The following is a 21,904-nucleotide window of genomic DNA, read 5'->3' on the forward strand; positions in this document are numbered from 1 at the left end:
TGCTGATTCTACAACTGAGGCCGAGTATATTGCTGCCTTAAGTGCAGCAAAGGAAGCTGTTTGGATCAATAAACTTGGCATAGTCCCTAGCATTGTGGATCCCATTGGTCTCTATTATGATAACAATGGTGTTATCGCACAAGCTAAGGAGCCTAGATCTCACCAACGATCCAAACACATACTTAGGCGTTGTGCGAAAATATGTAAAGTACCTACACTTGACAATGTTGCTGACCCATTGACAAAGCCTCTTGCGCAACAGAAGCATGATGGCCATACTAGATCAATGGGCATACGGGGTATGCCTGATTGGCTCTAGTGCTAGTGGGAGATTGTTGGTGTAAGCCCTAGAGGCCAATACTTTTGGTACTTGTATCGAATTATTTAAAGGCATTTTCTTTATTATGGTTGATTAATAAAGTCCCTGGAATAGATAGTCCATTTAATGTATTAAGTGTGACTTAATCATGAGAACACATTAAACATAAGGACACTATTCTTAAAGTATCCGTAGTCGAGCTTTAGTGTGAAGTGGGATAACATTAAAGCATTAAGACTATTATGTTTGTAGACTGATGATCACATCTTATGGATCATGGATAAAGAGTTATCAAGTCTTAAACATAGGTATGAATATTATGAGTAATATTTATACCGGATTGACCCGCTATGAGAATACTATATAAAAAGTTATGCAAAGTGTCATAAGTTATTCTCATGGTGATAATAGTGTATACCACTCTTCGACCTGAAACCACTATGGATCCTAGATGTAGAGTCGAGTGCTTTGTTGCTGATCCAACGTTGTCCGTAACTGGATAACCATAAAGACAGTTGATGGGTACTCCATAAAGCATGCTGAGGGACATGAGTGTCCTAGATGGAATTTGCCCATCTTGCGTAACAGGATAAATGTCTATGGGCCCAATATTGAACTGGACAAGGATGACACGGTCTATACCTTGTGTTCAATATAGACATAAGGGCAAAAGGGTAATTATACACATAATTATTATCACAGGAGGTTTTGTCAGATCACATGACATTTTCGTGACTTGGGTAGCAGTGATGTGTTGCTAGATACCGCTCACTGTTTATTATGTTAAATACGTGATTTAATATAATTGCCAACGCCGCGAAAACCTATAGGGTCACACACAAAGGACGGATTGATGAGAGATAGAATAATTAAGGAACATCGTAAGGTACAGTGTACTTAAGTAGAATACGAAATATGGTAAGGTACCAAGTACTTAAGTGATTTTGGCATATTATGAGATATGGGCCAAAGTGCACTTAAGTGGGCTTTTTGGCTTGAAGCCCACACAAGTGGTTCTATAAATAGAACCCCTTGGGTAGAAGCATTGTAACTCACTGAGACAGAAAACACAACTGAAGAGTTGGAATTTCGTATCTCTCTCTCACTCAAAGCCTTCATTCATAACAGCTAGCACTGCGATTGAAGGAATCCGTTCGTGTGGACTGAGTAGAGACGTTGTCATCGTTCAACGTTCGTGATCGCCCCGTGGATCTGTATCAAAGGTTTTGATCATTATCAGAGATCTGCACCAAAGGTTTGAATCACCACAAGAGGTAACGATTCTATCACTGATCATGCCCATTCGTAAGGATCACTAAATGGAGAAATTTTTAAATTCCGTTGCGCCTTGGATGGCAATTCTCCTACAGGGACTTCATTCCAGAATTTCACCACAATCATCGAAGCAAGCGTAGCAAGCGCATCTGCCATTTGATTCTCATCTCGAGGAATATGATGGAAGTCAACCTCAGTAAAAAATGTTGAAATCCTCCTCGCATAATCTCTGTATGGGATGAGGCCAGGCTGATTCGTCTCCCATTCACCCTTAATCTGATTAACAATAAGGGCCGAATCACCATAAACGTCAAGATGCTTGATCCTAAGATTAATACACTCTTCCAAACCCATAATACAGGCCTCATACTCCGCCATATTATTCGTACATTTGAAAGTTAGCCTTGCTGTAAAAGGAAAATGTGTGTCCTGAGGAGTAATAATCACTGCCCCAATACCATTTCCATATTGATTAACAGCGTCATCGAACACCATACCCCATCGGGAACCAGGCTCCGGCCCTTCATCGAGCGTAGGCTCATCGCAATCTTTCATCTTCAAATACAAAATCTCCTCATCAGGGAAATCGTACTGAACAGACTGATAATCCTCAATTGGTTGATGTGCCAAGTGGTCAGCCAAGATACTACCTTTAATAGCTTTTTGAGCTCGATACTCAATATCATACTCACACAATAGCATTTGCCAACGGGCAATCCTCCCAGTTAAAGCATGCTTCTCGAAGACTTATGGGACTTTTTGTCCAAATCGAAACACTTTGTGGAAGACATCCGGTTTAATGCATAACGTGTTCCGAAAATTTATCGGATGTTCAAAAAAAATCCAAAAAACTTTTGCATTTTTACCATTTTTTTTCAAATATGCGGCAAAAAAACCATGAAAATTTGAAAAATCTTAAAAACACGGTAAAAAACAAACTTACTTGTCATCAATAAAAAATATCCATTAGTGTCTATGAAATGTCCAAAAAATTACACAGCTTTTAAAAAAAATTGAATTATTCTTATACTTTTTGTGAAATAAATTATATATTATAAAAACATAAGGGGTGTGGAGGTGCCAAGTTAAAATTGAGTGTGGAAGGATAAAAATTAAGGGTGGGGGGATAATACCTCCCTTTTTTGATACAAGAGTGGGAAAATTTTACCTCATACCCCTACAGTTATACCTATACCCCTATATATTTTTTAAAATACCAATTTTATCCTTGTTTATTTTTAACCAATTTACTATTTCACTTTTAACCATTCAATTGAGACTTCCGAAAATTACACTATTCACCCTCGTACTGGAACACATTATAAAAGACTTATGGTATTTTTTTTCCAAATCGGAACACTTTGTGGAAGACATCCGGTTTAATGCATAACGTGTTCCGAAAGACTTACTTGAAGAGTTTCAGTTCAGTTTTTTTTTTTAAAAATCTGATGACTTAACATATGTGTTATGGTTAACATACTAACATATACTAGAAGTCTTTCTGAAAGATTTCTGGTGTGTTATTTCTATGATCCGAAACTCTTCTTTGAAGTCTTTCGATTTGCATTGTTAATTTTTTATCGTGCAGTATGGAAATTCTTCCCCAAATATGTGTAGATACTTTTGGTGCTTTTTTAACTACTCAAAGATTTGGTACATGATAAGAGGTGATCAGGTGGATTAAAGAGGTTGAAATCCATAATAAAGTAATTGTTAATATCACTCGTTCAGATACTGAAACAAACAAGAGAGGAAGAAGTAACAAATTAATATTTGGTTATGACAAAGGTGGGAAATACAAGGATACTGATAGTGGAACCCAAAGCGTGTCCAAAAAATATGGATGCCCATTTCAAATCAGATCGACTCTGGCAAAAGATGGGTCTAGTTGGAAGATTGATGTAAAATACGGGGTCCATAATTATGATTTATCTTATAGGTTAGAAGGTCATTTCTTTGTTGGTAGGTTGGCCATGAATGAGAAGTAACATGCCATTGATTTGACAAAGAGGCATGTACCACCTATACACATATTATTTTCCTTGTAAGACTGAGATCCAGAGAATGTCACTCAGATCACGCAAATATACAAGCATAAGAGTATGATAGAAAAAAGAGATAAAAGGTCCTAGAAGTGAGGTACAACATTTGTTTAAGCTTATTGAGGATGCAAACTATGTGTATTGGAGTAGAAAAAAGGATGACTCAAAAATTGTGAGAGATATATTTTGGGACTATCCCGATTCAGTTAAGTTGTTGAATATTTGTCCTATAGTGTTAGTTATGGATAACACCTACAAGACAAAGAAATATATACAACCTTTGTTTGAAATTGTTGGCATGACATCAACCGAGTTGACTTTTGCTGTCGCATTTGCATATATGGAGTCTGAGCAGACAAGGAATTTTTGTTGGGTATTGGAGAAACTTAAAAAATTGTTTGTGAAGAAAGATTTGTGTCCACAAGTGATTTTAACAGATAGAGATCTTGCTTTGATGAAATCAATTGAAATTGTGTTTCCTAGGTCGATTAATTTGCTATGTAGATTTCACATTAACAAAAATGTTAGTGCAAAATGCAATCAATATATGGTGAGTGACATACAAAAGACGATCGACACATTATGGATGAAAGTTGTTTGGGTTAGTGATGATGTTGAGTATGATCAACAATTGCATCAACTTGAGCAGGCATGTGTTGATTTTAGTGGATTTATTAATCATGTGAAAGACACATGGTTGACTCCATATAGACAAAGATGTGTTGAAACATGGATTAATCGAATGCTACATTTGGTAACACAACGACTAATCGATATGTGTTATATTTTTTACTATGTATTTTTTTTATATGTGATATTTTTAATATGTATTATTTTAAGGGTTGAATCTCCTCATTGGAAGTTAAAGCAGATGTTGGGAAACCGTATAGGTGACATTGTCAAATGCTGAGAAGCTATGAATAACAACTTGAGGTTACAACTGAGCAACATTAGAGCTTATTTTCAAAAAAGTTTTTACGAAGTTGAGCACGTACACTAAGTTCATTTTATGATAATCTGTGTGGTTCAGTGTCTCGAGCTGCTTTCAGACGTATTGCCGAAGAGTTACTGAGAATTGATTATGTTGGAACTAACATGCAAATATGTGGTTGTACTCTTATAATATCTTATGGGTTACTTTGTGCTTGTGAGTTAGGAAGATACACACTTGGTGGTATACCGATACCAATAGATGTTGTTCATGTTCATTGGAGGAAACAATAAGAGGTATCGTGCCTCGACAAGCGTAAAGGTCTTGTCAAAAAAATTGTGAAACCCACAAACATCAATAGATATGCTCTAGTCGCATATGCCCAACTATATGTTGTACGAATAAATCGTATAACCACTCCAATTTATAGTAAGAACCCCTGCAACTACGAACATGTGCCTTGCCTCACTCTCAGACACTCCTAAGTAGTCAACAACAAGTTCAACAACAACCTTTTCAGTGACATCTTGAGGGCTCTAAAACACACCTCTGATGGACAAGTGAAGCAAACAAGAGACGTCATCCAAAGTAATACTCATCTCACCATACGACATGTGAAATGAAGACGTCTCTAGATGCCATCTCTCCACAAATGCGGATATCAAGTTTGTGTCTATCTTCATCAAACTAGTTCTCTAAAGTGAAGATAACCCAAACCTAAAAACCCAACTTTCCATCTGTTGTGGAAGTGCTTGTAGAACCCTCGAAGTCAGCTTAAGCTCGTGTCCAACAACTTTCAACTCTTTCTTCGGATTTCTCTCCCGAAAACAATTAAAACACATACTATAAAACACAATATAAAATATTCAAATATTATTCAATATCAAATATACGTCGTTAATTTACCTCACCAAACCATAAATGTCGAGCAACATGATGCTCGTACTTTACCGAAAGAGACGTATCTTACGACCCTCATGGATAACCAACTGACTAAGTTGCAGATGTAGATGCGTCCCGTCCTAAACTACGATATGGAATCCTACAGTCGTCACCTCGTCTTCGAACCACTATAATTTTTTTTTAAAACGCACCAGAACACTTCTAAAAAGAGTTTTGGTGTGAAAACTTAAAGTTTGAACACCGTAACACTTTTAATAAGATTTTCGGTGAATTAAATGAAAAATCGGAAGTCTTTTAAGAAGAGTTCCGGTAAACAGTTTGAAGACCGAAAGTCTTTTAAGAAGAGTTCCGGTAAACAGTTTGAAAACCGAAAGTCTTTTAGCAAGAGTTTGAGTTCAACGTCTAAAATCTGGAGTGAACTGAAAGTCTTATACAAAGAGTTTCAATATATTTATTGTGAATCAGAAGACTTAATTTATGAGTTCCGATTTACAATGACAAAAGTGATGTTCTGAAAGTCTTGAAACGAAAGTGAAATAAAAATGATTTTTTTTAGAAATATAACCTATTTATATGAGGGTATTTTGGTCCAAAAATTATAATGTAGGGGTATAAATATAATTGATGGGATATAAGATAAAATTTTCTAAGAGTGGCAAACTCAAACAAGGTAGCCCAAATAAACATGGCCCACATTATAGTTGGGGCCCTCCGGGTCTCCTACGTGGGAGAGCAAAGGCGCGTACAGTGCACTCGCACTTATCACTTAACGGGAACGTCACCCCCACTTGACGGCAAATACCCTACTAACTCACGGAAGTCACTCTCCGTCAAACCATCTCAACACACATTTTCACCTTCTCTCAACGCCCAACACTCTCTTTCCCTAACGTCCTCCACAACGCCGTTCCCTCAAATCTTAACGCCTTCTCCGTTACCCTTATGGCATCTTGCGACGACGACGATGATTTCTCTATCCTCCGAGACGATAACCACCACTCTCACCATCTTCACCAAACCTTCGCACCACATCACCACCACCATCACCACCACCATTTCTCCACCGCATCAGTCCAATCAAAGCCCGTCGCCGACGATGATACCGATGATTACGGAAATCCGTTCGATGATGACGCCGGAAGCGAGAAACGTAAAGATCGAGATGAGATCGGTGACGGAACGACGTCGTACGGGTTTAACAAGAGGCCAAAACCGGCTTCTAGCGGAAACGGAGGAGTAGGAGGAGTAGGACTAGCAGGAGCAGAGTATAGGAAGGATCGAGAAGAATGGAGCGATACAGCGATTGTTTGCTTGCTAGAAGCTTATACTGAGAAGTTCACGCAACTGAATCGGGGGAATCTGAGGGGAAGAGATTGGGAGGAGGTAGCATCGGTGGTGAGTGAACGGTGTGAGAATCAATCGAAGAGTGTAGAGCAGTGTAAGAACAAGGTTGATAACCTGAAGAAACGGTATAAGCTGGAGAGACACAGAATGAACAATGGTTGCATTTCCGCCAGTCACTGGCCTTGGTTCAAGCAGATGGAAAACATCGTCGGAAATTCCCTCCCTTCCAAATTCGCAGACGAGGATAAAGCCATCGTTCCTGCTTCAAATTCTCCTAGGCAGTCCAAGAGGTTTCATTTGTTTTCTTCCTTTTTTTTTGCTGCATTGCTTTTGTTTTCTTATTGATCGGAATAGTAATGATAAAAATCCAAAACTTTATGACATTACTTAAATAAATAGGCGCTTGCCTAGTGTGACTGTATCTGAAAATCTGGAATTTTTTATCTTAGTATCCACCAGCAAATCAGTTATTGAACAGCTATATAAATATTGGCCTTGGCGGTGTCATAGCAAATTGGGCTTGCAGAATTTTTAAGTCTGCCACAATTTGTGTAGGATGGCGGCTCTATATGGAGGACTTTTAGTTTTTCGGCATGGTCCGCCATCGATAACACTGCTAGTCATATTTGACAGCAACATTTTCAATTCTGATGGCTTCTGCTGTGAAACTAATCATACTAGGATTTTGAAACAACTAAGGCTATGTTTGGATACGCTAAAACGAACGTGGAGCGGAACATAGTGAAATGGAACGGAATGGAATAAATATGAATAAATATGTTATTCCATTGTTTGGTATTTCATAACGGAATAGAGCAATTTTCTCAACCCCAAATCGGAGGGTATAAAAAGTGATGGAATGGGATGGAATGCATTCCTTCATGTTCCGCCCCCCCATTCCATTCATTTTTAATTAAACCAAACAATGAAATATGAATTTATACCATTCCGCTCCGCTCCATCATGTTCCATCAATCCAAACATAGCCTAAGGGTCTTCAGGCTTAAGTGACACCACAATTTTATTTTGTTGGATGGAGTGGCATATTGATTGTGTTTGGACTGTTGTATTTTGAATGTCATTCACTGTGCATATTGATGGAGTGGCATATTGATTGTGTTTGGACTGTTGTAATATCTTCCCCTCCTTTATTTATAGATATGGAATGGCAACGTCCAACAGTGGAGGTCAAGTAAACAGCCTGAAGTCCAAAGCATTGTCAAACCTTAGATGGCGGAGAGTTGTTCTAAAAATTAGTGGATCAGCACTTACTGGATCTGATACCTGCAATATTGACCCTAAGGTTTGTGTTAATGTTCCTGCTTGAAAAAAAGGTTGCAGTCTGGTTATATTATATATGTGGAAAGTTTGATTTTGTCTGATGAACATAGTCTATACTAAGTAGAAGTTTAAGTGTTGTCTGGATGTTCTGACAAAACTTGCTTGATTTGCTTGCTTAATCTTTTTGTCAGGTGGCCATGTTAGTTTCAAGTGAAGTTGCAATTGCTTCCCGCCTTGGTGTCGAGGTATCAATTCGCATGATTGTCCTCTAGGTTCTGGTATTATGCTATCCTATTCCATTTAGCTGAAGCCTGTTCTTTCTTTGTGATATTTCAGATAGCAATTGTTGTCGGAGGTCGAAATTTCTTCTGTGGAGATGCATGGGTAACTGCTACAGGTTTAGAAAGATGTACTGCATACCAAGTTGGGTAAGGTTAATCACTAAAAGCTCAATGTATATTCTATTTATGGTCTTGCAATTTTACTAGAAGTCCATCACAAGTAAAATATGTGGAAAAATATATTTAAATCTCAGCAACCATCAATATCCTGATTACAATTGGATGATCCAACGAAAACAAAATTAGACTTAGTTGCAGTTGTGGTTTGGGTAAGAGAGCGTCTTGGTGATAGGCCTTGGAAGGTCGAAGCGGGAGACTTAACTTTGACTTGTATCATGTATGGGATGTTGGCTGTGTTAGTTGCTAAGCACTCGCCTTGCCTAGATCCTTGGACTGCAAAGAGGACGAAGACTCGTCTCATTTTAAAAAAGTAAATTGGAAATATGATATTCGAATATTAAGATTGGGCTGTAAAATGCAGGGTGAGGTCAGAATAACCAGGGGGATGAAATTGCACTGCATGTTTTGTCTAGATTATTTCTCTTCCAACTGGATATACTTTGCTGATGTTTTGCATAAGCCTATGCATGTCCTTACTACTTCTGACCTTTGTTTAGCTGCATATTCAAATTGGGCAATTTTGATATTATGACTAATGAATAAGGTTTACATTGAAATACCTGCCACAATTTCTTTTAACAGTTTTATTTGCCAACTTTGTTATGTATTTTTTATCTGATTTATGTTTTTATGTATTCCTAAAGCCTCAATGCTTTTTTTATGCTTGAACTTTACTGGCATCCCTTTGTGCTCAGGCAAGCAAGTATCTTTTTTATGTCTTGCACATGGGTAATATGAGGATCAGTGCTTTTATGTCTTCTAGCTCAGTAGATGTTGTACTTATGTTGCCATATGATCTTTTTAATCCTTGTGGTTTACATATCGTCTCAAGTGATTTACTTTTGTTTCTACTTTATTTCAAAATATTGACCTGAATGAGTGGTTGCTTCTTACTTATGTCAGGATGATGGCTACTGTGATGAATTCATTACTGCTCCAATCAACCCTCGAGAAGATGGGTGTTCAGACTCGTGTTCAAACTTCAGTTTCAATGCAGGAGTTTGCTGAACCATACAATAGGCAACGGGCCATCAGGCATCTTGAGAAAGGAAGAGTAGTTATATTTGGTGGCATTGGTTTTGGTGCTGGCAATCCACTTTTCTCAACCGACATAGCTGCTGCTCTTCGAGCTTCAGAAGGTACACCACTGTGTTTTATTAAATATTTTCTGATTGCTATTTTACCAGCATCATATATCATTTACATAGATGGGCAACACATGGATTCTTTTGGCAAGCATAATTAGCCCATGTCTTCTGCACTGCAGTTAATGCTCAGGCTGTCCTCAAAGCTACTAACGTAGATGGTGTATATGACTGCAACTCCCGAGACAATAATTTCACTTTCGAACACATATCCTTCAGGGAGCTAGTGTCTAGAGGTGTCACGTCTATGGATATGTCAGCCTTGACATTCTGTGAGGAAAATGCCATTCCAGGTAAGTAGTATATTGCATTTGGCCCTTTTATGGATGTGTTCCTAGTTGAGGTGTTTTAGGTGCTGTTCAATACACAATATATTATCATTTCTCAATGTGCCACACAGTAAATTTCAAATAAATCTTGTTGAATATTAAATGGTTAGGCACTTCTATTCAAGAATTTTTTGTAATGCTTAGTTGTCATTCTTGCGGAATTACTGTTTTGCTTTTATGTGCAAGCTTTTGTGTATCTCAAGGTTATTTTCGAAAACTGATGATGATATTCATTGAAGTAACTAATGAAGTAACTAATGAAGTAGACACTTCAATTCATAACAATCTATATAATTAGTTTTTTTCCACCATTTACTTGTGCAGTTGTAGTTTTTAATCTATTGGCACCTGGGAACATCTCAAAAGCTTTATGTGGAGAACAAGTTGGCACACTAATTGACCAAACTGGAGCAATAAGCTAACAATTAATTCAACCAATTCCATTATTATTAGGACAGTTAGAATTATTTAAGTCGATCGAATACTTGCCACCACTGAGATGTTTGAAGAAGAAAATATCAAATCTAGACTGGTTCAGTGTTAGTCGGCAAAGTTTGCGCAAACTGTAGAGCTGAAGTCGCAAATATCCTCTGCCTATGTTGTTTATGTGGTGGCTGTACTTTTAATATATTTATGTAAAATGTAAAAAAGAAACGCCTCTGTAAATTATTCCTAGATGAGTTGTATCATTGTAATGTATTATCAGTAGCCTTCCTTGTTGGTAAAATGCGAAGGGATATTGAGTAATTCAACTCATATGTAACTGTCTATTATTGTATTGCTAGTGTACCGATAATCACCTGGAATAGATATTGAGTAATTCAACTCATATGTAACTGTATTATTGTATTGCTAGTGTGCCAATAATCACTTCGGTCAAGCCCAGTTCTTTTTGTGAATTTTGTTGAATTTTGTAGTGGAAATAAAGATATTCGAGATGAAAAATAGAGGAAATGTATTAAGTAATCATTTCTTGTTGTAGACTTGAATGGGGAACGAGAGATTTGAATTTGCAAACTCTTCTAAGCTCTTCCCCTAATTCTTTTCTCAATATATCAACATGACATCTTTTAGGGCCATGCTTAGAAATTGCATACTTAATTAGTTTGAAGGTAATATCCAGTAGTAGCAACTTGTAAGGGATTTATGAAATGTGATCAAATCATAATGATCTTCCACGAAAGTCATGTGTCATGTGTCGCATGCATTTCACCTTTGTATCATAAAAATTGTCGCTTCTAAAGTGATTCCATGATTTACAATTCTAAATAAAAGGTAGAAATTTAATTAAGTTAGTTACATTTAGGCGTTGCAGATACAGTGCAGAAACAATTCAACCAAACAAGATTTTAGTACAGATACAATTCAACCAGACAAGATTTTATTACAAAGGCAAGGTGAAGATTATCAGATTTTCGCTACATTCAACAATGAAGTTCCACAAAGCTCACAAATTTTACAAAAAATAAAACACTTAACATGATCAAAGAGCTAACTAATTTGCAGCAACACAACGCAACTGGAAGAGGAACAAAGATAAGTTAAATACTCCTCCCTCCTGAACTAGAATGACATACACACTTACATATATACCAGAAAATATTGCTCTAAAATCCCTAAACAAGACCATCTTCAGTGGTGGGAATCGAAGGTGAAAGTGAATTGCGCGATTCATCGTAGTCCTCGCACAAAGGAGATTGCTCCACCCTGATATCCTCAATCATCTTAACAACATCTACCATAGTTGGCCTCTTCTCTGCCTGCTGCACCACACAAGCTAAACCAACATGCAGCATTGACACAAGCTCTTCCTCAATATTCTTATACCTCAGAAGTTCTTGATCAAAAACCTCTCCAGTCCACTCTTCCCTCACAACTGATCTAACCCATTTGGGCAAATCCACCACATTTTCTTCTTCTTCATCTTTACGATGACGAGTCCCGGGGGACGGGTACTGTGAAGAAGGTGCTCTCCCTGTGAGAACTTCCAACAGCAACACTCCAAAACTGTAAACATCAGCTTGCTGAGACAGTCTCTTTTGTTCTGTTTGTTCAGGTGCTCTGTACCCTCCCAGTCTTGCAATTGCGTGAACAGGGTTCAACAGCAGTGATAGTCCAAAATCAGAAATGCAAGCAACACCGTTCTTGTCAAGTAGTACATTGGATGATTTCACATTCCCGTGAGGCACTTTTGCTGCACTATACTCTGTATGAATCCTAGCAAGCCCTCTTGCCGCTCCTAACACCAAGCTTATTCTCGTTGTCCAATCCAACGGAATCCTCCCCGGCCCACGGTTCCCTATCAATATAACAATTTTAAAGACTAAAATGACAGAAAGAAAACATTGCAAAAATTGAAAACCATTAGCGTTTAAAACTAACCATGAAGAAGAGCATGCAAACTTCCATTGGAGAGATAATCATAGACAAGAAGTTTTTCTTCCTTGGCATAATAATAAGCTCTTAGTTTAACAATATTAGGATGTTTAAGCTTCCCAATCACATCCATATACTGCTCAAACTCATGCCTAGCACATGGATTTGCATCTTTCAACCTCTTAACAGCAACTGTACTACCATCATCAAGCACTGCCCTATAAACAGTTCCTAAACTACCCTTCCCAAGCATCTCAGCAGAAGCACGTAACAGATCCTCCAATTCAAACCCATTCCTCCTATCGAAAAACACAAGCTTACTCATATCAGTTCCACTAGTCCCATCACTACTATCACCACCCCCACCATTTGCATTATACACCTTCTTCTCACTACCATAACTTTTCCTCTTTCCATTCCCATTTCCACCCTCACTACCCACTATGGAATTACTGTTAACACCTCTCCCTTTAGCACAACAGTGAGCAACAACAAACGATGTTACCACTAACAATGCAACACAATTTGCTACCACAATGGCTACAATTGCGCCAGGGCTTAACCCTTTACGGTGTTGGCTTCTTGGTCTTGCGATAACGCTTGTTTCTGGGAACGTACTCGGGTTTGAAGGAACGGTCTGAACCGGTTCAGATGACGGAGGGTTTTTCTCCGTGGAGGAGCAAACTTGAAACGGTTTTGAACCACATAAACCTTCGTTACCCGAGAAGCTTTCATCACTGAATCTTTTTAGCATTGAGTTTGGTATGTTGCCGTAGAATTCGTTGTTGGTCATGTTGAGCTCTGTGAGATTCGGCATGGCGGAGGAGATATCCGGGATGTTACCCGAGAGTGCGTTGTTCTGAAGCCTTAGAGTGAGGAGGTTAGTCAAACGGGAGATTCCCTCGGGTATTTCGCCTGCAAGGTTGTTATCAGAGAGGTCGAGACGGAGGAGGTTAACTAGGGAGGAGATTTCAGATGGGATTTGACCGGAGAAGTCGTTTCCGGCGAGGTAGAGGAGTTTAAGATTGGTGCAGTTGGAGAGGAGAGAAGCTGAAACGTTACCGTTTAGACGGTTATTATGAAGGTCGAGGAGGCGAAGATGGGTTAGGGGAGAGAGAGCGTCGATGGGTCCTCGGAGGTTGAGGGAATGAAGTGTGAGGGTGGTGACACGGTTGTTCGGGGAGCAAATGACACCGTGCCATGCAGCCGAGCATGCGTCGTGTCCGGTCCAGTTGGCGAGGAGTTGGCCGTGTGTGTCGGCTTGTTGACGGAAGAGAGTAAGTGAATGTGTGTCATTGTATGTTAAACATGGCACAATGTAGATGGTGAGAAAGAGGAAGAAGAAGAAGAACATGATGATAGAGTTCATCATCATTGGATGAAGAAGAAGTTGTTAACAAACAATGTTGTTAATGTTTTTTCATGCTTTGTATGGGGATTGAGGAGAGAGTGAAAATATGATATAATTTGAAATTCGGAAAGGTTACTTATTTGTGATTTAAATTTTTTTAATGTAGCATGCATGCATGATTAGGGAGAATGGTGATTAATTAAGGGGGAGAGAGAGAGGGAATATATGATGATTAAAGTTAGTTGTTGTGTGAATGATTGCTGTTGTTATCCACTTTCTCCTTTATGGAAAAGAGAAAGAAAGAAATGTCACCATTCACCAACAACATTTTGCTTTTTCTTTATCTTTTGTTTGCTCTGTTCTGCTATATATGTACTAATAAAAGAAAAGAAGATAAATGCTATATGCTTCTTGAGCCTGCTGATCTAATTCTCAAGTATGGTATCAGATAGATCTTTATGATAGTAATAACTTTGGTTATGCAAAAATGATATATGCTCTTTTGCTCGCTGCATTAATAGTGTCTAAGTAATTGCAACATATAATTTGAAATTGATATATTCAAGATAATAGTGTAATAGTACGGTATATTTTCATGTCCTATCCGACAGAATTACGTGTCTTTGTTCCCACTTATATTTACTTCATTATTTAGAGATCTGTAATCATATTCCCACTTTGACTTTTATATGGGGGCTAATAGCATGCGCAAGAAAGTTGAGTCATACCACTTGTATGGTATAGAGGATTTAAACTCTCAATATTGAAGAAGCTGAATACACAATCAAATGAATTAAATGGCAATTTGAGTACTTTAATTCCGGTGAAAATTACTTTCTGGATCGTCCATATGGTGTAGGTCTAATATTCGTCCATTATTTAAATACAATACTGTGAACAAATTTGATTTATAATTTATTCTATCGTATTTTGAGAATGAAATTTATGACGTCGAAACATGTTATTGTCGAAACACCTAATTGTCGAAGTGTCGAAGAGTTAGTCTCGATATAGATTTTTACTTAGGTCCAATTTTGCAGTGTTAACATAATTAGGTATTTGAACTTTGTTTAGGGAGCAAACAAACTCAATCTATAAATAGCGAGTAACCCTTATCATTGTAAACACTTGCAGCTTGCAAGAAAAGGAATAAAATAACAGTTTGTGAGCAGAGAGAAACTTTGTAAAAATTCTTCTTCTTCCCCTATTTTGTTTTGAATCCTTAATTTCCTTTCTTCCCAATTCAGTATTTTTTATTTGTTATCTTCTTCTCCATTATTGTTGTGCTACAAAATCATCTTGTAGTCAAAGTGTGATTGATTCACTCAAGTGAAGAGTGGAGAATAAGAAGAGAATTCAATCGGTTAACTTAATCTTGTTAATCAAGATTGATTCAGAATTACTCAAAGTCTCGCGTTTAATTCTAACATATGGTATCTAGAGCACTAATTGAGCGATTAGCGGGAAACAGAACACGATGACGATAAATTATCTGAACGAGTACTTTCCAGCGAGTCTCCCAATTCAGAAGAATCAGAATTACGAGAATTAGTGCAAACATATAAATGTTGTTTTTTGCTATCAAGATCTTTAGGATCTTGCGATGGAGAGAGTGACGCCGCTTGCAGCAAACATGACAGATGAAGAAAATACTACACACAAAGAATTGAAGAAGAAAGATTATAAAGTTCTCTTTATGATTCATCAATGTATTGATGCAGACAATTTCGAAAATGTTAGTGATGTTAAATTAGTGAAAGAAGCATGAGAAATTCTTGAAAAATCGTTTGGAGGTGCAAAAAAGGTGAAATAAGTGAGATTACAAACTCACAAAAGAACGTATGAATTGCTTCAGATGGAAGACAATGAAAGCATAACCGACTTTTTCACTAGAGTTACAAAATTGGTAAATCAAATCAAGGTATGTAGAGAAGTGTCAACATCAAGATCAGTTGTTTCAAAGATCTTGAGGTCATTGACTCCAAAGTTCGACCACGTGGTAGTAGCCATAAAAGAGTCAAAAGATTTGTCCGCATTGACAAAGAAAGAGCTTCAAGGGACACTTGAATCTTATGAACAAAGAATGACTGAAAAAGCTGCAGGAAATTTGAAAAGTGATGTGGTTTTGCAAGTGCAATCAGCAAGAGAAAAGAAAGGCAAAGGGAAGTGGTTCGACAACAAAGGTAGAAAAAGCTACAACAATTCAACTAGTCGAAATCAGCAAGAAGGAGTCTGGTCGAATTTGAGAAATATTAGACGATAGGCCAAGATCTAGAAAGGGGAGGGGAGGTGAATAGACCGCGAGTTAAAATTTGAACCAAAATTGGTTTTGAAAAAGTTTATAGCACGGAAGCAAGTTAAAAAAATTTCCCAAATCAAAAACCGTCTAACCGAACTTACTATGAAAAGCTCGGATATGCGTAAAGGTGTCAATGCAATGATAATAATTCACAAGTCAATCAACAACAACTAATCACAACTAGTTGAATACAATACAATAGGAAAAGTCTATCTCAGATGATCAAAACACACAAAACTTAAGTTAAGCAATTTGTCGAACACTTAGTGTGTGATCAACAACGTTTGGAACTTTATGTAGGGTTTGTTGTTATTAGAAATCCAATCACAACCAAATGGTGTGTGATTTACACAATAACACAAATTTCAGAACATATTCAAAATTATCATCCAAATAATATTGATCAAATGATGAATGCAATCAATAATTTGCAAACCACAAAAAAAAATATATATATATATATATATATATATATATATATATATATATATATATATATATATATATATATATATATATATATATAATATATATATATATATAATATATATATATAGATAGATAGATAGATAGATAGATATATATATATATATATATATATATATATATATATATATATATATATATATAATATATATATATATATATATATATATATATATATATATATATTATATATATATATATATATATATATATAGAGAGAGAGAGAGAGAGAGAGAGAGAGTACACAAGGTTTTGTTTAGACAGTTCCCCAATCGACCTCGCTACGGGTACATCTGCCCTCAATTCAATTTTGAATTGAGATATTATAATAAATCTTACTTTGCAAAATGTGTGTATACAAGAGATGAAGAAATCAAACTTCTATAAACCCTAAGTTTGATGTTGACTCTACCACCTCTAAAACCCTTGATCAAAGATTGATCAAGTAACCAACAATGCCGCTTCAATTCACCTGTTCTTGCTACTTCCTTGCAAGACACTCCTTATCCCAAGGCTTTCACCCAATTGAATTAATCCCAAGCGCACACTTATTGAAATCCAAGATTTGCCAACACGTCCACCGTCTCATGCTACTTCCTTGCAAGGCACCCCTTGTCCCAAGGCTTTCACTCGATCGGATCCGAATTGCACAATCTTGTCCAAAACCTTCAAACCCTAAATGATCTTAAAGGAAAACCCCAACTCGGTTTTCTGATTTGAATCCCTTAAAGTTCTCAACCCAATATTCTCGGTACAACAAACCTAATTGGAGTTTACCAACCATAATCTAGATGGCACCCAATAAAAAAATGATTATGTGTAGTTTGATTATGTGTATGCATAGATGGAGTTGAAGATGATGAGAATGCTTTGAAATCATGGACTCATGTAGGTTTTACTCACTTTAGAAACCTTACTAGAAAATGATGCATGTATGAAGAATTTATATGCATGGGTGATTTAGGGAAAAAAGGAATGCAAAGGATTTGAGAAAAATATGAATTTTTGAAAAAATACATTGGATAGGTCGACCTATGAAAGTCATGTGTCGACCTGTTCGATGCATAAATCGACCTGTCTAAAGTCATGTGTCGACCTATGACTGTTATGCTCCCTATGTGTCGACCTGAAGAGTCAACACATAAGACAAAAGCTACAGGCTTTAATACTGTAGCATACATGTCGACCTATAGAATGCATGTGTCGACCTATAGCCAAAAACGTTTTTCCATAGGTCGATCTGTAATTGCATGTGTCGACCTGTAATGCTATTTTTCACAAAAAATAAAATTTTCATGCATGTTTGATGCATGAGACCTTTCCTAAGTTGTTTCCAAATACTTTTATGCTTCATAATGCTAAGATGCACTTAGAGAATCAGAGGATACCGTATAATATACATTAACACTAAAGTATCTTAGTTTTGACATCATACAAAACACATCTAATGGAAGTTGCACTCACATACTCCCCCTTTTTGATGATGGCAAAACTTGAGACAATGCATTTGAAATGAAAATCCCCCCTGAATATATGCATCCCAATTTCATCTTGCTTCTCCCCCTTTCACAACATTAAAAAGAAACGAAACAATCCATGAGAAGTATCTTAAATCACGCATAAATCAATATAACACACAAAGGCGATTTGCAAAGATAAGAGCATTAATACGATAACACTCACACATAATGATTTGTATATTAAAAAAATGCCTAAACTTAAATAAAAGACAATAATGCAACAATAGAACATAATTGTCACAACCTATGCCAAATAATATAACACAAACATGAAAAATTAAGGATACAATGCGATAAAAAACTCTTGAGTTGCTACAAAAGTGACACGATTACGTGACATATGTCTTTGGTGCTCCCGGAATGCTGCGCACTCATGTGCTCTAGCAATGCGATACAACACTATATCACCACTCAAACCAAAAACAAAGATGAAAACATAACAATGACACACAACAAGAATTTTGCTAACATTGTAATATGTTCAATCACAATTCATGAGACAATAGATAACAAGTCAATGCACCAACTATATATTTCAAGCATTAAGAAGATAAACATAAAGTTACTATAAGCATATAAATTGAGATACATCAATTAGATATTTTTGGAAGTGAACATTCATGAACTATCTTATACGTCAAGAATATCAATCATTCGGAACATAACAACATACAAAAGGAAAAACTTACACATAAAAGGGAAAATGGAACAATAGTACATTGCTTATGAATTAATGAAGAATGCACTCTTATGTAGTATAACTTCCAAAGAAGGTTATATAAACAATATATCTATATCTATATCTATCTATCTATCTATCTATCTATCTATCTATCTATCTATCTATATATATATATATATATATATATATATATATATATATATATATATATATATATATGCGACAAATAATATTTAGACAAGATTTGAGATGTCAAGAATCCCCAATTCTCTTCGAACGTTGAAAAATGGTTGGGTCACAAGTGGTTTTGTAAAAATACCCGCAAGTTGATTTTTACTATCAACATGCTCAAATACGACGTCACCTTTCTCAACATGATCACGTAGGAAGTGGTGACAAATCTCACTATGCTTAGTGCGAGAATGTAGCACCAGGTTTTTGGTTAAGTTAATGGCACTAGTGTTGTCGCACATAATAGGAATACATTGTAGTTTAATATAAAAATTAAGTAGTTATTGTTTAAGTCACAAAATTTGAGCACAACAACTACCGACTGTTACGTATTCCACCTCGGTAGTTGACAAAGCAACAAAAACCTGTTTCTTGCTATGCCAACTAACTAATTTTTTTGAAAACATGTGGCAAGTTCCACTAGTACTCTTCTTATCCGATTTGCAATCGGAAAAATCGAAATCGGTATAACCAACCAAATTACAATCACTGAGCATAACTTTCTTTTTAGTATTCTCACAGAAGATCAATCTAGTATGAATATTACTCCTAATATTCATACCTATAAGAAGACTTGATAACTCTTTATCTATGATCCATGAGACGTGATCATCAGTCTATTCACAGAATAGTCTCAATGCTTTAATGTCACCCCACTTCACAATAAAGCTCGACTATAGATACTTTAAGAATAATATCCTTATGTTTAATGAGATCTCATGATTAAGTCACACTTATCATTTCATTAAACAAACTAGCTATTCTAGGATCTTTATTATTTTGGAAAACAAACATAATAAATAAATGCCTTTTAGTTATTAATAAATAATTCAATATAAGTACAAAAACTATTGGTCTCTAGGGCTTACACCAACATCTATACCTTTATCTGAAAGTATTCGAGGAAGTCGTTAATGTCATCCTCATAAGAGAGCCAAACTACCACCAAACTTTGACCTGTTTCATCTCCAAAGCTTTGGCCGGACCAAAGACACAATATCAAAAGATAAAGAAGGAATCACTTGCGTTAGCGAGGGCATTTAGAAAGCTACAATGCTATTTCATGGAACACGCCATAATCGTCAAGATTGACTTACCATTGAAGCAAGTACTCCACTGACAAAATCTAGCCGGAAGACTGACAAAATGGTCCATCAAAATGTATGAATTTGATGTTTCTTACAAGTCGAGGAAAGCCTTGCAAACAAAATTGTTTTTGGATTTCATAGCAGAAATGTCACCAGGCGCGCAAGAGTCAGCTCATACCTAGGTAGTATTAATAGATGGATGGTCTAAAAGTCGTGGGAATGAAGCCATACTCATTAAGGAGAATGGAGGTGGTGTGATAATCAAAGTATCCATGCATTTTGAGTTTTCTACCACCAATAATCAAACCAAGTATGAGGCGGTTATCACCAGTCTCACATTGGCCGCCAAGATTTGAGCATAAAGCATCACATTAAGGACATATTCCTAGCTTATGGTCTCACAAGTCAAGGGAGAAGCCCATATCAAAGAGTCGTTGCTGCAACATTGTGTCATCTTGGCCAGAGAGAAGTTGGAAAAATTTAAAACATAAAAAATAAACTCTCATATAGTCCATGTCCCAAGAAAGAAGAAAGATAAGGCATATGTCTTGTCTAAACTAGCCAACACTAGATCGTCTAGGAAAAATGAATCCTTCGTTGAAAAACTCTGAGAAGTCTTAACATAGAAAACCCGTGAGCTAGGGTGATGGAAATAAGCGACAATGCACAACCATCCTAGATATCGCCCATTGTAACATACATCAAGTAAGGAGTATCGTCTGTTGATCCAACTGATGCTGTCCTCGTAAAGAGAAGAGCAAGTTCGTACTTCTGGATTGAAGGGACGTTATATCGAATATGACTATCAACCCCTCTGCTAAAGTGTCTGGAAAGAGAAGAAGTTACATTCACTCTCACCGAGGTGCATGAAGGAATAACTAGGAAATACTTAGGTGCTCCAAGGAACAAAAAATATTTGAAAGGTCAAAACAACCTTTATATAATAGATCAAGATGAAGTGAATCAATGTTGTAGAGTGAAAGAAAATGGAAGATGAAAAATCAACGATCTAGATGATATCCTAAAAATGTAATGACACTTGAGTGCACTCGAGCATCCTAAGGCAAAGTGTCACATCCTAACCTATGAACCTAGGGTCACATGTAAATAAAAACTGCGAAACGTCTCAATGATGAGATTGACATTTAATATTGTTATCTCTAAATATTTTCCATTTCTCAACACAAGATCCTAGTTAGGAGTAGTCGATCCAGTTCCTTGAAAGACTTCCATTACATCACATCACAACAAGCCTTGGGGGCAACTGTTCTGGACCGACCACACATGCCTAATACGACTTAGACCCAATATTTGTCCATTGCCTAAAAACTAGCGTGAACAACAAAAATGTATGATTTGATCTATAATTCACTCAATTTTATTTATTTACAAACTAATTTGGATGTTGGATTGTTAACCTTTCAGGTCCACCCTACACAATCGTATTGAAGCAACTCGCATCACCGTAACAAGGATCTGCACCAATAATTCTAGTTTTGAACCTAAATCTTTCATTATTATATATTTAACCAGAATGAAAATAATTTATCTTGTTGGGCAAACTTTTGAAGCTTTCCAACCAAAGAGAGTGGTCCATAGTAATTATTTGATTTTGTCAACTTTTCTTTTTCTATGTCTTGGAAGAAAAAAAGAGGTCTCTTCACTTTAAGTCACCAGCAAGCAAAACTTTTCTAACACCAACAATTGAAGAGATTGAATTCAGTACAATTAGTGAACAAGAAAATTTCAGAATCTAGATAGATAGAACTTTTAACTTGATGTGTTCAAAATTGGCTTGGCCATTTTAGTTAAACTCTCCAAAATATATAGTCAATTTTGAT

At 36.6% G+C, this 21,904-nt stretch overlaps 2 protein-coding genes across 2 annotated transcripts; one reads left to right on the top strand and one right to left on the bottom strand.

Annotated features, from left to right (window-relative positions):
- The first annotated feature begins 6,241 nt into the window (after nucleotides 1–6,241).
- Nucleotides 6,242–10,910, top strand: LOC127097880 (uncharacterized). The gene is made up of 7 exons (XM_051036370.1): nucleotides 6,242–7,104; nucleotides 7,973–8,117; nucleotides 8,287–8,340; nucleotides 8,432–8,523; nucleotides 9,460–9,695; nucleotides 9,824–9,994; nucleotides 10,355–10,910. Exons 1-7 carry the CDS (start codon nucleotides 6,413–6,415, stop codon nucleotides 10,450–10,452), a joined length of 1,488 nt encoding a protein of 495 aa, XP_050892327.1. The 5' UTR covers nucleotides 6,242–6,412; the 3' UTR covers nucleotides 10,453–10,910.
- Nucleotides 10,911–11,362: 452 nt separating this feature from the next.
- LOC127097879 (leucine-rich repeat receptor-like protein kinase PXC1) lies at nucleotides 11,363–14,032 on the bottom strand. Its single transcript, XM_051036368.1, has 2 exons — nucleotides 12,413–14,032; nucleotides 11,363–12,329 (listed from the first exon to the last, which is right to left on the bottom strand). Exons 1-2 carry the CDS (start codon nucleotides 13,779–13,781, stop codon nucleotides 11,647–11,649), a joined length of 2,052 nt encoding a protein of 683 aa, XP_050892325.1. The 5' UTR covers nucleotides 13,782–14,032; the 3' UTR covers nucleotides 11,363–11,646.
- Nucleotides 14,033–21,904: the final 7,872 nt, after the last annotated feature.

The sequence above is a fragment of the Lathyrus oleraceus genome, chromosome 6 (genome assembly GCF_024323335.1).
Source record: "Lathyrus oleraceus cultivar Zhongwan6 chromosome 6, CAAS_Psat_ZW6_1.0, whole genome shotgun sequence".
NCBI lineage: Eukaryota > Viridiplantae > Streptophyta > Magnoliopsida > Fabales > Fabaceae > Lathyrus > Lathyrus oleraceus.

Coding starts and splice junctions, on each gene's coding strand:
- LOC127097880 (XM_051036370.1), top strand. CDS start 6,413: ATGGCATCTTGCGACGACGACGATGATTTCTCTATCCTCCGAGACGAT. Junction 8,341..8,431: donor CTTCCCGCCTTGGTGTCGAG/GTATCAATTCGC, acceptor GTGATATTTCAG/ATAGCAATTGTTGTCGGAGG. Junction 9,995..10,354: donor TGAGGAAAATGCCATTCCAG/GTAAGTAGTATA, acceptor TTACTTGTGCAG/TTGTAGTTTTTAATCTATTG.
- LOC127097879 (XM_051036368.1), bottom strand. CDS start 13,781: ATGATGATGAACTCTATCATCATGTTCTTCTTCTTCTTCCTCTTTCTC. Junction 12,330..12,412: donor TTTGCATGCTCTTCTTCATG/GTTAGTTTTAAA, acceptor TTATATTGATAG/GGAACCGTGGGCCGGGGAGG.